The 18491-nt window shown below is 35.9% G+C and overlaps 1 protein-coding gene across 3 annotated transcripts in view; it reads right to left on the reverse strand.

The window, feature by feature from the left end:
- Nucleotides 1–2494: 2494 nt before the first annotated feature.
- TTC29 (tetratricopeptide repeat domain 29) overlaps nt 2495–18491 on the reverse strand; it is a 248458-nt gene continuing 232461 nt past the window's right edge. For all 3 annotated transcript variants that reach the window (XM_053595489.1, XM_053595498.1, XM_053595481.1), the window contains 2 exons: nt 3627–3702; nt 2495–3331 (listed from right to left, as the gene is read on the reverse strand). In XM_053595489.1, coding sequence (XP_053451464.1) covers nt 3301–3331; nt 3627–3702 — 107 coding nt within the window. In that variant the 3' untranslated portion in view covers nt 2495–3300. The remainder of the gene's footprint in view (nt 3332–3626; nt 3703–18491) is intronic.

An 18491-nucleotide genomic window follows, 5' to 3' on the forward strand; every position in this document is an offset into this window, starting at 1 on the left:
CCAAAAACTGCAAAAAAAAAAAAAAAAAACTACTTTAAATTTTCATATACAGGTGTTTGCACGGCCATGTGTATTTTTTTTTCTCTTGGGCAAATATCTAAAAGGGACGTCATTTGGTCGTATGGCATCTGTTTAAGTGTGTAAGGAACTGCTGAATTGTTTTCCAAATCGGCTATATAATTTTGCATTTCTGTCAGTGATTTTAAGATTTCTTAAATTGCATTCTTTGTCTTATCACTGAATTGTAAAAGTTCTTTACATTTTGAGAAAGTATAAGTACTGTATAGATAGACATTTTGCAAATATTTTCTACCAGTCTGTGACTTTTCTTTTTATTTTAGTACTGTCTTTAGAAGAGTAGACATTCTTAATTCTGATGAAGTATCTTTTATAGCTTGTGAATTTTGCCTTCCAAATAATCTTTGCTTAACTTATGGTCACAGCAAGTTTCTTTTTGTTTTCTTCTAGAGGTTTTATAGTTTTAGCTCTTACATTTACGTCTATGACCTCAACAATATCCCATGGACATTATTCCATATCAGTACACTTTTACCTCAATCTTTTTTCTTTATTATTTATTTTATTTTATTTTATTTTTACCTCACTTTCTAATGACTATATATTATACTGTAGTATGGATGTACTATAATTTAACTAGCCATTCCCAAGTTAATGAATGTTTAAGATGGTTTCATTTTCCTAGTATTACAGATGATCTGTGATCTGAGTATCCTTACATGTAAATATTTATGCACTTATCTGAAGAGTTTTGAAGAAAATTTTTCTAGAAGTAGAAAATTCTAGAAGCAGAATGTCACAGGAAATTCATTTTTTAACATATTGATAAGTAATGCCAAATTGACCTCACAAAAACCTTGAACGGTTTTTACTCCCGTTAATGACTTATGAGATTTTGTCTTAGTCCATTTTGTGCTGCTATAACAGAATACACAGACTGGGTAATTTATAATGAACAAAAATGTATTGGCTCACCCTTCTGAAGGTTGAGAAGTCCTAAATTGCGGGGCTAGACAAAGACTTCTTGCTGTGTCATTCCATGGTAGGCCAAAGAGAGGGGAAGAGAGGGAAAGAGATGGAAATTGTAGCCTGAAGCCTTTTTATAACCAGCACTCATCCATTCAGGAGGGTGGAGCCCTTGTGACCTAAATGCCTTCCACCAGGCTCCACCTCCCAACACTGTTGCTTTGAGGATTACAATCAACACATGCACTTGGGTGACACAGTAACATTGCAGAAGAGTATTCTTCATCCTCAACCCTTGGTCATGTTAGATATTTCCAATCTTTTAAATTTTTGTTAATTTGATTAGTGGAAAATGATCTTTTATTGTTTAGTTTGGAGTTACTATGTCACATGGTAATTTTATATTTCATTTTTTTGGGGAACTGACATACTGTTTTTCAGTGTTTGGCTGTGGCCGGGTTTGAACCTACCACCTCTGGTTGACATACTGTTTTTCATAGCATCTGTGCCAATTCAGATTCCCACCGGCAATGCACAAATGTTCCAGCTGAGCTATCTTTTACTATATATCTTAATCATTTTTTTTCCATTAAATTGCCTGTTTGTATCTTTTGTCCCTTTTCCTACTGGGCTTTTTTTTTTTCCTTCTTCTTTTCCTCTTTTTTTTCTTTATTTTTTTCCCCCAGAAATTATCCTTGTTTTATAATCATTAGCTTTTTTTGTTGTTGCAAATTCTTCTCCTGCTCTGTTATTTGTCTTTTAACTTTCTTTAATGACTTTTTCACTCCATCAATCATTTTAATATACTCCAATATGTTGTAGTGGTTGTTTATTATAATGACTTTAATTTCTCACTTAGGAAAGTGTTCTCTACACTAAGATTAGAGACACATTCCCTGCTTTTTAATTTTGGTATATTTATAGTTCAATTGGATTTTATTGTGTGAGAAAACACATTATGAATTTTGTTCTCATAGAGATAAAGTTCTCAGAACATTCCTTATATAGTCCTTCCTTTTCACATTGTTTTGAAATGCCTCTTTAATTATATACTAAATTATATATTATTTAGATTACTGATGAATGATCTTTTTCTGTTTCACTGAACTATTTGTTCCTCATCAGCATCACCCTTTTAAATGAATTTTTCTAGCAAACACAGAATATTTCTGGGGAAAATACCCCTGGTGGTCACCATAGAAGGAATATTTTCAGAGACCTTCTTTAACCACCATATTTCTCCATCTCAAAATTTTGTAAGTCTGAAGGCAAATACTTGGGGTTGCTTTAAAGAGAGAAACATACTTTGATTCTAATTTTAGGACAAAATCCATGGAAGTCTATGGGTACTACAAAAGGTCATTAAGGAATCAGAGATGCTATGGAAATTGGTTCTATTGATTGAATAAACAACACAGGAAAACACTTTCCTCCCATATACCTTTTCTAATGTTTTTTTGTATTTACATTGGATCATGCTCATCACATTAATGTGTTGAGTCACCTCCTTGGGCAGATTGCTGGTGTGTCATTGTTATGTGGAAAGCTGAATGACTCTATATGCTGAAATTTTCTAGAGTGACTCCATACTCTTCAATCATGGAGCATTTAAAGAAACGAGATTTAAAGTGTATACAGACCAAGGTTAAATGGGAATAAAATTCTTTATTGTTGGTAACGTACTTCATTCATGGATTCCGCTAGATTGGAAGATCTTCAGATCTGTTATATCAATTGTATTCTTTCACTTGCAAGATGTATTAAAAAGGGTCATAAGACTGAGGGATTTTTTGAAAATTTTTAAATTGACATGGGTAAGTTTGATTACATACTATTGGCCAAACATCATAAAATGTATTTTATGCAGATAAAACAGTACAATGTAATAGTCTTTATTACTTATAATCTTTCTAAATATTGAAGTTTCCCTGGAATTTTAGTAAATATTATCCTGAATTTATTCAGCATGTGAGATTTCCCTAAACTTATAACTATTTCCTCATTAGAAGCAGTCACATTTTGATTTAATGATATCACTATTTCCTATGGAGAAAGGTATAAGAGGAAAAATTTTAATGTATTTTGTAGGTAATTGCTGATATTTCTAAGCATGTGTTATGTATTTTGTTTTCACAGATTTAGATTATTTGAATTAAATTTGTGGTAGTACACTGCAATACAAAATCTAATCAAAACACAGTCACAATTTTATTATAACTCTACTTATATTATTTATAACATGCTCCTATTACAGATATTGAAATCCAAGGTGATGTGATATATTTCTTCTTATTCCAGTGTTGAGTCAAAGCTGCTTTAAGTTTCATTTTTTTGATTATCTGGAAAACTGAAATAAAATAAATTATAAAATCAAGTTTTGTGTCAGGTTAGAAAGTAAATGTATACTTAGCTTGAAAGATATTTTGCTTTCTATAATTTTTAGACATAGCTTAAAGATTAAAAATACATAACTCGATATATTTGAAAGCAAATCTGTTACTATTTTTAAAAAATATTGATGTTTCAGTATCTTGTAAGTTCTGGATGAAACTACTCCTTTTGTGTTTGGAGACAGTAGTTATACTCAATATCTTGCACAAAGTGCATACTTGACAGAAACTTTTAGCTTGACTGAATCATACCTGGTGAGTTCTTCCAAATGCTCTGAGTTTTGAGATTCACCTTGAAGTACATCTACTGATGAGCTTCTGAATGCCCCTAAAGGAAAAAGATATATGAATTTAATAGTTTTACATGAACACAGCTTATAATTATTTTGCACTTGAACCTGAGAATCCCTTTTTGGGGATCTCTGTCATGAGCACCTGCATGATAAGGGCACATGCATCACCTGGGCATATTGTCTGTTTGCCACGACAGTATCTTCCACGCTACATACTCCTCTATTTTATGGCCTTGTCAATACCCCGTGAAGAAGCACAATCTTCTTACCATCTTCTTAAAATTAGACCAGTCCTAGGAATCTTTTGTAATCAACAGAATATGGAGGAATTGGTTATAGGACCTCTGAGGCCAGGTCAGAAAAGGCTATGCAGCCGCCACCTAATTCTCTTAGGATGCTTTGCAGGAAGCCTGTTTTTGTGAAAGTCCTAACACCCTGTGGCTGCCACTCTGGAAAGGCAAAGATAGATGCTCTGGTAGACACTCCTGGCCAAGCCCCACATTCCAGCCATCCCGGGCAAACCTCCAGTCTGTGGGCAAAGCTGTCTTTGACCCTTAAAACCAGCCCATCTGTTAGCTGAGTGCTACTTAGTGACCTTAATTACTATCCAGCTAAGCCTTGCCCAAATTCCTAACCCACAAAATTCTTATATATAAAAATGATAGCTGGAAAGGCCAACTTTTAGGGGAGAAGTTGACTTGTTAAAACAATACTCAAAAGGGAAATTTATTTAGAGAGCAACACAACCTATTTGAACAACAAAGTTAGATATAGGAAGTTTGTGTTAATTTGTTCCTTAACTTTCTTATGTCCTTTTACTTGTGATTTGAATCTACTGGGACTAATCTAATAAGATGCTCTTTATTCCTGCTTATGACAGGCCCCAGTTTCAGGTAACTCCCCTTATTTCCTATATATCTGTATTTTTTATAAGACTCTGTACATTTCCTATTCTGTTCTCGTCTCCCATACACTGAAACTCCTGAAATATTTCCGCTATGCCCTTTGGAATATTTGGTCCATCATTTCAGCAAAATACCCTACATCCTCTTCCTATTTCCTGAAGTTCCTTTTACTTTTTATTCTAACAGAAACTTCTCTCTCTTCTGAAGATACAACAAGCCCAGAAATACAATTTTGCTTTTGTTTTTCTTCAGTCTTCTTACTACTGTCCTTGGAGATGGGTAGGTGCCCTCCTTCCTCCCTATTGTTCTTTCAGGACATTCATCCTAAATTCATATTGTCAGAATATGCAATCATTTGTCACTGTGGTGGTCATCTATGGCGGGAATCATTCTCAGTTGATCCTACCATTGTCTCCTTGTCACATAACTGCTACTTTCTCAGTAGGGACACTGTTCTACCTTAAAGTCTTTTTTTTTTTTTTTTTTTGTAGAGACAGAGTCTCACTTTATGGCCCTCCGTAGAGTGCCATGGCATCACACAGCTCACAGCAACCTCCAACTCCTGGGCTTAAGCAATTCTCTTGCCTCAGCCTCCCAAGTAGCTGGGACTACAGGCGCCCACCACAATGCCCAGCTATTTTTTGGTTGCAGTTCAGCTGGGGCCGGGTTTGAACCCGCCACCCTTGGTATATGGGGCCAGTGCCTTACCGACTGAGCCACAGGCGCCGCCCTCTACCTTAAAGTCTTAATTCCTTGGGCTCTGGTTACTTTAGAGCTCATCCCATACTCTACTTCAGCCTTTAATTTTTCTGTCATGTTTAGAACTTTTCTTTACCACTAACCGCAAGCACCCTTCAAGCTCAGTTTCCTGAAACAACTACTTGACTGTTGCCAGGTCGCCTCCTTTAATACTCCAACCCCAGCAATCCTTCCACTCCATTGGGGTCTCCAGTACTACCATCTTTTCATTGTCCCTCTTCATTTTGTTTCATGTCATTTTTCCCTTTATCACACAATTTTTATTTATCTATTTATTTATTTTGAGACACAGTCTCACTCTGTCACCCTGGGTAGAGTGTCACGGCATCACAGATCACAGCAACCTCAAACTCTTGGGCTTGAGCAATCCTGTTGCCTCAGCCTCCCTAGTATCTGGGCCTACAGGCAACCGCCACGCCTGGCTAGTTTTTCTGTTTTTAATAGAGATGGGGTCTTGCTCTTGGTCTGGAATTCCTGAGCTCAGGCAATCCACCAGCTCAGCCTCCCAGAGTCCTAGGATCACAGGTCTGAGCAACCGTGCCTCGCCCATCACTCAATTTATATTCCACAGTTACTCCCTTGCATACAGCCCTGAATTCCTCTTTACTCACTTTTTCATGTTGACTTGACAAAACTATAACCCTAGTTAAATCCACTGTCTGCCTGTTCCTCACCTGCACTACATAGCTCAGTACAGCTGGATAAAATATACAACTAGCCTGAGAGGCCTTGCTTTAACGTCATGGACACAAACATCTGGTGGACCATTACCTCTTTTAGGGCATTATGTTAAACACGCCACTCATTGCTTCATTCCCTTAGAAGACTATTTAACTCTCTTCTATTTTCTCAAACTCTTACCCTACACTTACATCTTTGTTCTCAGTTGGTGATTTATTTTCCAGTTTCACAGAGCAAAGAAAAGACATCAGGGAAAAACTTCCACAAACTCTGGAGCAAGACTTCCTTCCCTGCCTGCTTCTGTCTGCATAGTCTGTCTTCCCTCCTGTTAAGGTCAGTGAACTCTCTAAGACCAACACCTCTACTTCTTCACTAGGTCTCGTCCCTTCTTGCCTGAACAAGAGATGGCTTCAATAATTCCTACTGCTTCACATTCACCAGTGTTTATGCTGTCCACTAAATATTCTACATCAGCAAAGAACTAGTGATCATGTGACTGAGTTCTCAGCAGCAAATGTGGACAAAGTGACATGTAGTCATGTGTTACTTAATGGCGTGGATATGTTCTGTTTAACAATGGTGATGTGACTTCTTCATTGTGTGAACATAATAGAGGGTAGTTACACAAACCTGGATGGCGTAACCTGCTATACACTTAGGCTATTGTTCCTAGACTACAAATCTGTACAGCAGGTTGCTATACTGAATATTGCAAGCAGTTGCCACACAATGGCAAGTATTTGTGTATCTAAACCTATTTAAACATAGAAAAGGTAATGTTCTACACTACAATGTTACTATGGCTTCAGTATCACTAGGCCATAGGAATTTTTCAGCTCTATTATAATCTCATGAGACCACAGTCTATGTATATGTGATCCATCATTGACAGAGATGTGATGCACGCAGCATATCACTGTGTACTGCTCCTGGAGCTCCTTGAACTTCTCCTTTCTTTAATGTTGAACAATCACCTTATCATTCATATTCTACCATGCAGGTCAAGACAATAACTTCAGGCTGTGTTTCTCAACTGGGGGTGATTTTGCCTGCAGGGAAATGTCTGGACTTTTTTTTTTTTTAATTTTCAGATTAATATGAGGGTACATTGTTTGCATTTGTTAGGTAAAGTTCAAGTTGTAGTTTGAACCCTTCACCTCTTCTCCCATTCTGCAGTTAAACTAAAAAGCTCCCGCACAGCTAAGGATACAACAACTAAAGCATACAGACAACCTTCAGAATGGAGATATTTTATGGTTTTTCAATGAGTATGAGAAAGTGTTGAACTCTAAAGAGTAGAGACCAGCGTGCTCTAAATGTTTGGCAATACACACAAACATTCTCTGCCTGCTCCCTAACAAAAAATTGTCCAGTCCATTTGAATAGTGCAAAGGGGATGATAGAACTTAAAAAAAAAATCCATCCCCTCCTGAATGTTTGTGAAACTATGTCATAAATATAGACTGCTCCTTTCAGAACTAAGAGAGAAACAAACTCTCACACTCTTTCACATTCTTAAACTCTTTGGACTCTTTGTAACAGGAGCTTAACCTTTATGTTAAATACTATGTTCTATCATTCTTTTAGGTTAAGAACCACTTTGGGCTTTAACATTTTAATATTTTTTATTGCATTACAATATATAGAAATATCCTAAAATCTTAATGTCTATTTTATACTGTCTAATGTCTTAAACCAAGCATTCCCTTTGGCTTGGTAAGATGTAACAATATCTCTTTCCTGAATTTCTCACACTTGCAATTATGCCTCACTGTTCTCAAATAATTATTTGTCATTCATCCCCCAGATATTGAGCAAAGATGATTTATATTGTGCACTATTTCCCAGGTAGATCTCTACCACTACTATTCTACTCAACTTGGGTCACAGCTACTGGTTTAAATTAAAAAAAGAAAAATTACCCATGCCATGTGCTAGGAAATCTTAGCAATGGTGACTTTACACAATGGAATATTTAAAATCATCATTCAGGTGTTCTAATACCTCCGAACAAGGTGAGCACTACAGGATTGTTGATTTTTGATTTCATCATTGCAAAAACTTTTATTTTGATCTTAATATGGATTGTGTAGTGTGGGTCTGACTTTAGGTGTGATTTAAGATGTTTGATCTATAGGACTTCAAGAATGCTGGAAGACTGGGGCCAATTCCATTCCAGGACGACAGGCCAGAACCAGTAAAAAGTTGAAGGGTGATATTTGCTTATACTATCTACATTTCAGCAGAAATTGGCACTTCTCTGTTGCTAATTGTAAAGACTTTAAAATGGTAGATTCTGTCAAGTAGGCAGCAAAAGGATCTCATTTATACCACCTCTTAGTTTATATTCTACTACAGCAATGAAATAAACCAGCAAATGCTGAATTGCTAGAAACCCACCATCTTATCCTTTTGATAGGATAAGATAGAATGTAATTTTTATATAATACAGTATTATGTATTAACAAAATTAAAAAATTGTTATCTGTGGAAGAGCATGAATTGAAACCTTGTAGTTTGACCAGAAAAGTGAATGAGTTTTTATAATTTCGGCATGCAAAACATTTTTAGTGGCCTTACTCTAAAAAAAGGTAAATAATAACTCATTTATAAAGGTTGTGTCAAGAGTTTATAGTCTAGACCTCTGGTAATGGATTCAACCTTTCCACAACAAATCAAAAGTATTGTTGTAGGCTCACATGAATATACAGCAGTCATTACCTTAAATTTAAAACTCACTATAAGCAGTAAACGCAAAGAGCAGAATATGAAGGCTGTATTGTATCAGTGTGGTCTGCAGAGAATTTCTTCGTATGGTTTTGCCTTGTTGAAATATATGTTGCAGTTCAAGGCTAAAGGGATTACTTTTGAATAGTCATCAGAGAGGTTGATTACATTCGTATATCATATTTAGCTGGACCCTGCAGGCTATTATTCCATTAGCTATGCTGGTCTTGCCTTTGTCAAAAAGTTGATCACCTAATGTTAAAAGACTGTGCTTTCTGTCGACCTTATCAAAATTATTCAAAAGCTTTTGTTAAAAAAATGAAACTCAGATTATGTTTTATGTAACCGATTAACAACAAATACTGTGTATAAAAATGCTCATCTCTTATGGGTTATCTTAACAGCGGGCCATTATTAATGATAAGATATTTTGCTTCTGTATTTCAGCACATTATACTTAAAGTCATAGATTCAATTTCTGTAGAAATAGAATTTGTCTCTTACTTAAAGAGTTTCAGAAACTGATTTATGATAAAGAAGCAAAAATTTCTCCCTTCCCCACCATTGTATTTAAATCATCTGAAATTAACACCATGGAAGAAATCCAGTTTATCAATATTAATATAAAAATATATCTACAATGGCCTAATTCCAATATGATTTTATCTTACAAGGCCACTGTATTGAAAAGAAAAATGTTTTATTTGGGGGGATACATATAAATTTAAAACTTTTCATTCACATTTGATAATCAGAAAATCACATTCACGAAATTAAATATTAACTGTTTATTCTTTATATAATGGTTGTATATGAATAGTTTTACTCATTTAATCACAACAGTGGAAGATTTTAATGAGCTAAATATACACTTTTATAAACCTAGAATCCCATTACCAATGCAAACTTTATATAAGCTTGACTTTTAACCTATTTTATTAGGAATTAGCCACGAATAAGTAATGAAATGAAAGTTTATCTTTAGAAAATATAGTGACAGGTATGGCTTTATTATTTAAAGCAACATGCACAATTTTCAGTAGAATCACATTAAAAATCTGTGTTTGGGGAATGAAGATGATTTTTTGAAGCTATCTCTGTGAATCATGTTTCCAGAGTGGGGATGGACTGCACAGACTCCTGTGTACTCTTTGGCATGGTCTTTCTTGTAACTGCTGGTGTTCTAAATGGCTGGTCAGGGATGCAGGCTGTGATCCTGGAGCTCAGCCAGACACTAATTTTGGCTTAATTAGCACTGTTCTCTTAATCAACTGAACTTTTTAGTAAGTGGACGTTTCCTAATATTTCTTGTACTTACTTGTCTTTAGCTCCCCATCAGATATTCACAGTAGAGGAGTGGGTATCAGTCAGGGGGAAACAGATGGCACATTCAGCTGGGACTTTAATGCAGGGATTGTTAAGAGGTAAGGCAAAGCTAAAGAGCTAACAAGGGACATCGAGGCACCTAGGGACTAGCAATAGAGGGAAGCTGTGCCATTGTCATCCCTGGGCCGGAAGGGTAAGTAGGGAGGATGGTGACATTGGATGTTGAGTGAGAGAAGGAGATTTAGAAATGGAACCACCCAGTAGAATTTAGAAGCAGTAGCAGTGGAGAGTTGTAGCTGTTAGAACTGAGTTGAAGTGAGGGGCAGAGGAATGATGTCCTAACCTCTCCACTCTCCTAATCTCTGATCTGTTGCTGATTCTCTTTGGCTAAATCCATACCAGGAAGCCAGAAGGCAAGTGAGCCCATGTGATGCAGTCTGAGGTCAGTCTCCTGGGACAAAAAGCAGAGAAGGTAGGCATTTGATCTGTGTGTGTACATAGAGAGGTGAGGGAGGAGAAATAACATAATAATCACAAAGTGCAAATGTCATGTTTTAGCAAAAATTCAGACATGTGAAGTGTGGTTCAAGCATCAACATATTTGATGTCGATGTATGATTTGGTATTCCTTTTTTCCTTTCCTTTTCTTTCTCCTTCTCCCTCTGTCCCCTTCTCTTTCTTTCACAAAATTGGTTAGTCATTCATGATTTATCATCTTTGGTAAATGCTTTGTGAATCAAAGTCTGAGATTATAGTGTTAATACCACCTATCCAAAAATTTGTAAGTTTTCTTGTCCTACTTTTTATTGTGAATAAACACAGAATTAACTTGTTTTATGTCTTTTGAAGTAGAAGTCATGATGTGGTAATTCTACATTTGAGAAGTGTAATAATTAAGATACAAACTAAAAGGCAGGAGGCATCTTTTAAGTTTGGGTGTTCTCTGTTAAATGTTAAAAATTGACAGGTTTAATTTCATGTTATGGGTTCTGGTATATAGTAATTCCCATTCCAAGGACTTTTATTAATGTCTGAACCCTATTAAAATTTATGTGGGGATTGGAAGTATATTCTAACTCACGATTATAGATTTTTTTCCCCTTAAACACCATTGTCTTGAATAAATGGAATGGAACTAGACCTGGATGAAGCATTAAAGATACCATACTGATACAAAATTATTTTGAATTTATTTTTCTGAATTTCTGAACTTTTATTGATTCAGGTCACTGAATATTTTCTCAAATAAATAGAATGTTCATGTCTTTGTCTAGTTCTCTTTTATTTCTTTTATTATTGCTACATAAAAAATCCTGCATTTTTCCTAGCTGTGATAGAATAAAAGAAATCAGATTACCCTGTATCCTAAAGCATCCCCTTTGACCTACATAACCTGAACAAAATATTTGAAACAATGATTTTGAAGAAACTGACATCAGACTACAAAAATTAGTGATTCCTGAAAGTCAGGAAATGAATAATATGAGTCCTACAATTATTCGTAGCTTAATTTCATGAGTATGTCTCCAGGCCACTGCTCAGAGAGGGAGCCCAGCAGATTCCCTGAGTTGGGGAGATAGAGCTGAGAGTCTGGGGAGACCAAGGCAACTAGTGTTACTATGGACTGAATGTTTGTGTCCACCTAAAATTCATCTGTTAAAGTTTCATTTCCATTGTGATGGTATTTGACGGTGAGGCCTTTGGGAAGCAATTAGATCATGAGATCATGAAGGTGGGGCCTCATGAACACAATAGTGCCCTTAAAAGAGACATAAGAGGCTCATCACCTGTAGCACAGCAGCCATGGTGCCAGCCACATACACCAGAGCTGGCGGGTTTGAATCCAGCCTGGGCCTGCCAAACAAAATGATGACAACCAAAAAAAAAAAAAAAGTAGTTGGGTGTTATGGTGGGAGCCTGTAGTCCCAGCTACTTGGGAGGCTGAGGCAAGAGAATTGATTAAGCCCAAGCAATTGAGGTTGCTGTGAGTCATGATGCCATAGCACTCTACTGAGCGGGACATAGTGAGAATCTGTCTCAAAAAAAAAAAAAAAAAAAAAAGAACAGCATGGTACTGACACAAAAACAGAGAAGTAGATGTCTGGAACAGAATAGAGAACCAAGAGATGAGTCCAGCTACTTACCGTTATTTGATCTTTGACAAGCCAATTAAAAACATTCAGTGGGGAAAAGATTCCCTATTTAACAAATGGTGCTGGGTGAACTGGCTGGCAACCTGTAGAAGACTGAAACTGGACCCACACCTTTCACCATTAACTAAGATAGACTCTCACTGGGTTAAAGATTTAAACTTAAGACATGAAACTATAAAAATACCAGAAGAGAGTGCAGGGAAAACCCTTGAAGAAATTGGTCTGGGTGAGTATTTCATGAGGAGGACTCCCCCGGGCAATTGAAGCAGCTTCAAAAATATACTACTGGGATCTGATCAAACTAAAAAGCTTCTGCACAGCCAAGAACACAGTAAATAAAGCAAGCAGACAGCCCTCAGAATGGGAGAGAGAAGATATTTGCAGGTTATGTCTCCGACAAAGGTGGTTTAATAACCAGAATCCACAGAGAACTCAAACATATAAGCAAGAAAAGAACAAGTGATCCCATCTCAGGCTGGGCAAGGGACTTGAAGAGAAACTTCTCTGAACAAGACAGGTGCACAGCCTACAGACATATGAAAAAATGCTCATCATCTTTAATCATCAGAGAAATTCAAATCAAAACTACCTTGAGATACCATCTAACTCCAGTAAGATTAGCCCATATCACAAAATCCCAAGACCAGAGATGTTAGCGTGAATGTGGAGAAAAGGGAACACTTCTACACTGCTGGTGGGAATGCAAACTAATACATTCCTTTTGGAAAGATGTATGGAGAACACTTAGAGATCTAAAAATAGATCTGCCATTCAATCCTATAATTCCTCTACTAGGTATATACCCAGAAGACCAAAAATCAGATATAACAAAGATATTTGTACCAGAATGTTTATTGCAGCCCAATTCATAATCGTTAAGTCATGGAAAAAGCCCAAGTGCTCATCGATCCACAAATGGATTATGGAATATTATGCAGCTTTAAAGAAAGATGGAGACTTTACCTCTTTCATGTTTACATGGATGGAGCTGGAACATATTCTTCTTAGTAAATGATCTCAAGAATGGAAGAAAAAATATCCAATGTACTCAGCCCTACTATTAAACTAATTTATGGCTTTCATATGAAAGTTATAACCCAGTTATAACCTAAGAATATGGGGTAGGGGGAGAAGGAGGGTAGGGACTGGGGAGGATGGGCGGAGGGAGGGTGATTGGTGGGATTACACCTGTGGTGCATCTTACAAGGGTACATGTGAAACTTAATAAATGTAGAATATAAATGTCTTAACGCAATAACTAAGAAAATGCCAGGAAGGCTATGTTAATCAGTGTGATGAAAATGCGTCAAACTGTTTATAAAACCAGTGTATGGTGCCCCATGATCGCATTAATGTACACAGCTATGATTTAATAATAATAAAAAAAAGAAATATGACTGCTTCACAATGTGTGGATACAGTGAGAACTTTTTCTGCAAACCACAAAAATGGCCCTTACCAGAACCTGACTATGATAGCACTCTGACCTCTGACTTCCCAGCCTTTAGGATTATGAGAACTAAGTGTTTGGTGTGTAGGCCACCCAGTTGAAGGTAATTTTCGTAGGCAATATGGCAGCTGGAACTGGCTGAAACAAGTGTGCCAGAGAGGAGAGAACTACATGGAGTGAGAATTCTCGAGATCTATACAGGTAAACATGAAGTATTAAATCATGTACAGATCAGAGCATGTGTGTGAGGAAATTATCTGAGGCCAGGGAAAGAAAATCTTAAAAGGATGTAAATGAACAGTATGTGCTGTTAACAGAAGGCTTGGGAATACTGCTTGTTACTAGCAACCACACTGGAAAACTCCATGATTTATGGGGCATTAGGGACAGTACTCAGAATGATCTAGTCCCCAGGGGTGGGAAATAGTTATCCCTAGATCAAACCTGGTTCTGATTCCCACTAACAGATCTTAAAAGCAAGACCTGAAAGAATCAGATTGTTTCCAGGTAACTTTACTTCATGGGAATACAAAACTATTCAACACCTAAAAAGGTAAAATTCCACAATTTCTGGTATAAATTACAAAACATGCAAAAAAGCATAATGAAGAGAAACTAACCTAGAATCAAAACTAACCCAGAATTGACTTAGTTGTTATAATTAGAAACAAAGACATTAAAACAATAATTTTAACTCTATTTTAGACCAACAACAATTACGAACATTAAAAAGAGACATGGAAAGTGAAAGAAAAGAAAACTTTGATGAATTTGAAGACAGAATAGTCAAAACTCAAAATAAAATTAAGAAAGAAAAAGTTAAAAAGATCAACAGATTACCAATGAGCTGCAGGACAGCTTTTAAGCAACCTAATATATGTTATTGGAGTTTTGGAAGGAGATGGAAGCAGAATAAAAAATATTTTAAGAAATTAAGAAAGAAAAGGATACAAGATGAAAATTTGGATGTACACAAAGAAATGAAGAATGTCAGAAATGTTAAACAAATGGGTAAAAATATAAAAGGATTTTTAAATTGTTAAATTTCCATGAGTGGTATTTGATAGTTTAAGCAAAGATAGTACTATGATAACATTTGTGGGATTTGTTAAAGTAAAATGTACAGTTAGTTGCAAAGGTGAAGAGGGGGAGAAATGGAACTATGCTATTCTAAGACTTATTCTTGTGCTATGTGTTACTGGTGTGTTACTGTGCCTGACTTATTTCACTTAGCATAATGTTCTCGAATTCCATCCATGCTGTTGCAAATGACAGATTTCTTTCTTTTTTTTTTTTTAATTTGGCTGGGGCTGGGTTTGAACCCACCACCTCCGGCATATGGGACCGGCGCCCTACCCGCTGAGCCACAGGCGCCGCCCGATTTCTTTCTTTTTTAAGGTTGAGAATCTTCCATTACATAGATATATCAGATTTTCTTTATCTGTTTGTTGTTTGATGGACACTTAGGTTGATTCAATGACCTAGCTATTATGAATAGTGCCACAACAAACATGGGTGTTTAGACATCTGACATACTGATTTCAAATGTTTGGGTAAATACCCTAAAATGAGATTGTCATATCGTATAATAACTGTTTTTTAGTTTTTTAAGGAACCTACATAATTTTCATAACGACGTCCTAATTTATATTCCCACCAGGGTGCACAGGATTCCCTTTTCTCTACACCCTCACCAACATTTGTTATCTTTTCAATAATAGCCATGCTAAATAAGTGTGAGCTGATATTATAATACCTCACTGTTGTTTTAATTTACATTTCCCTAATAATTAGTGATACTGAGCATTTTTTATATATCAGCCATTTGTATGTCTTCTTTTGAAAAGTAACCTTGTCTCATTTATAAGTTGGATTTTTTTCTTTCTATAGAGTTGAGTTCTGTATATGTTTTGGATATCAATCCTTTACCAGATGTATGGCTTGCAAGTATTTTCTCCCTATCCATAGTTTGTCTCTTCACTTTGTTAACTGTTTCCTTATTTGTGCAGAAGCTTTTTATTTTGATGTAATACCATTTGTCTATTTTTGCCTTTGTTGCACATTTTTGGGTCAAATCTAAAGGATCATTGCCCAGACCAACGTCAGGTAGTTATTCTCCTATGTTATGTCGTAGTAGTTTTATAGTTTCAGGTCTTATATTTAAATCTCTAATCCACTTAGAATTGAATTTGTGTATGGTGTGAGATTTTCCATATGGATATCCCATTTCCCTAACATCATTTACTAAAAAGATTGTTCTTTTCTCATTGTGTGTTATTGGCACTTTATTAAAAATCAATTGAGGGCGGAGCCTGTGGCTCAAAGAAGTAGGAACTGGCTGCATATGCCAGAGGTGGTGGTTTCAAACCCAGCCCTGGCCAAAAACTGCAAAAAAAAAAAAAAAATAATAATAATAAATCAATTGACTACACATGCACAGGTTTATTTTTGGACTCAGTATTCTGTTCCATTGTTTGATGAGTCTATTTTTATGGCAATATCATGCTATTTTAATTACTATCACTTTGTAGTATATTTTGAAGTCAGGTAGTGTTTTTTCTTTTTTGAGTTTTTTTTTATGGTTCCATGTGAATTTTAGAATTTTTTTTCTATTTATGGAAAACAACATTGGCTCCCTCAACCACCCTATGCTCCCCTATGCTCTATGTATTATTATTACTGTATGTAGACAAGGAAACCAAAGTTTGGTGAGATGAACTTGTTCAGTATCACACAGCTGATAATTGATTTATTGGAGATTCAAACTCAGGTTAATTTTGATCTTAAGCTCATGCTTACAGTGTCTTCCTTCATTCTCACTTCAGTGAACTCAGAAGGAGGAAGATGAGTGACAAGAAAGCCTGCTAGGTAAGTGTATTGTGTTAAGCTTGGAGAGGTTGATTTATCAGACTTTGTGGCAAGAACTGTTGCAGCAAGCCTATTTAGTTTGCAATTCTTGTCTATTTAATTTCTTATCTTTTAGAGACCATTTCTAATGCAGTAGTTAAAAATATAGCATACCCCTGGGATCTCCCTGAAAACCACTAATCTGACATGGAGGTCATGACAACTGATCTTGGACTAGTGAGAATCTTAATCTAGATTTCTATCATGCAAGTTGTTGCCTTTATTTTATTATACTTTGACTCAACCCCTCATAGATTCTTCTTCATAAAGTCAGAAAAAGAATTTAAAACGTCAATTTATTCATGTTTTTATTGGAGCTCACTACAGACATGAAATTTCTCTAAAAATGCAAATCATTTGGTGCCACATAAGTGAAACTCAGTACCTGAAGCTCTTAGAGGAAAATGCTTTCCCAGGGCTAATGTTTTTATGCTCAGCGATTGAATAAATTGATCCGTTTATTACAACATCTTCACTTGAGTTTTTTTATCCCTAGGTGAATGTATCTGGGGGTACTAGAGGACTTTTTTTAATCACTAAGAAAATTGATTACACTTGTTAATTTGGCTTTTAATCCTAGATATATCAAAATAAATACCATAAACAAGTGTAGAAGAAATCAATATAGACCCGTTTAATATCAGATTGATCAAAAAAGGATTTAGTAAGACTCCAAGATGAAAAATACTAATGTACAAACTAAGCCCTTACTTATGTAATATGACTTTTGACGAGCTCAGTATAAACCTCAAAGAAACTATTTCTGAAAATAGAAATGGTGCACTTTTGTTGCATTAAAGAAAAATCCCCAGAAGGTCTACCCATCCAAGGCATTTAATGTGAATATTCCTTTTTAAAAGATTTCTTGGTTTTGGTCCAGTGATTCTTGTCAATTCATGGGGCACCATATAGCAGATTTTTAAAAAATGTTATATAAAGCAAAAGTTACACTTAACAAATGGACGTTTAGTTATAAAAAATCTATAACACAACACTCTTAAAGCCAAGATATCATAGGAAAAGGCTATAGGCTATCAGTGATTCTCTTCAGAGAAGGTGAGGACAATGAGACATAAAAATCATATGCAAAGACTCCTGACATGGCATTTAGACTGGCGCTGGCCTATTACAACATAAGTTTTGCAGAGCCCAAGTAGTAAACCAATTACTCAGCAGAAATTCTTTGCACTGAGCATACCTTTGATTTTGCTTATATAACAATGAATGAAGCACAGATTCATGCCAGTCCATCTCAGAATGGCACAAGTTTTAAACTGTTTGAATATCTACTGTGTTAGTTCCAAATGGTAATCCTTACTCGTCATTCATTCACCAGATAATCATTGAGTGCCCACCAAATGAAAAACATGTGTTTATGGGATAGGTATTAGGATACAGTGTGTATCAGTGTTCAAATTAGATGGATTCAGAAGTACAAGGCCGAGGGGGGAAGTGGGGAGATCAGTCTGTAATTATGGCAAAGCTCTCTAGATTGGTGCGTCATCCTCAGAGAAGAAATGAGATTTTTGAGTCTTGATGACAACGTTTGTGCCCTTGGAACCAATTGTGCCTGAAGCTAATATATCCCTGGACTTTTCAGTTACATGAACCAATAAAAACCCTTTTTTGCTTTAAAAATGATATTTTTTGATGTATGATTTTTAAATAAAACAATCTAGTAGGGGCGCAGAGTTTCAAAAAAAAAAAAATGCTGTCTTTAATAGAATACACATAAATGCATTTAGGTGTTTGTCCCTGGAAAAAAAATAGCCTACAGGGCCTTTCATGGTAAGACTCTGATTCTTCGATGGCATGATTGTTGGGCCAAGAGTTTAAAAAGCAGATAATCTCCTTGTCAGAGCATGTCTTCTCAACACTTAAAATGTACATAACTATACCAATGTGTGTATATTTTG

The sequence above is a fragment of the Nycticebus coucang genome, chromosome 1, assembly GCF_027406575.1.
Source record: "Nycticebus coucang isolate mNycCou1 chromosome 1, mNycCou1.pri, whole genome shotgun sequence".
Taxonomy (NCBI): domain Eukaryota; kingdom Metazoa; phylum Chordata; class Mammalia; order Primates; family Lorisidae; genus Nycticebus; species Nycticebus coucang.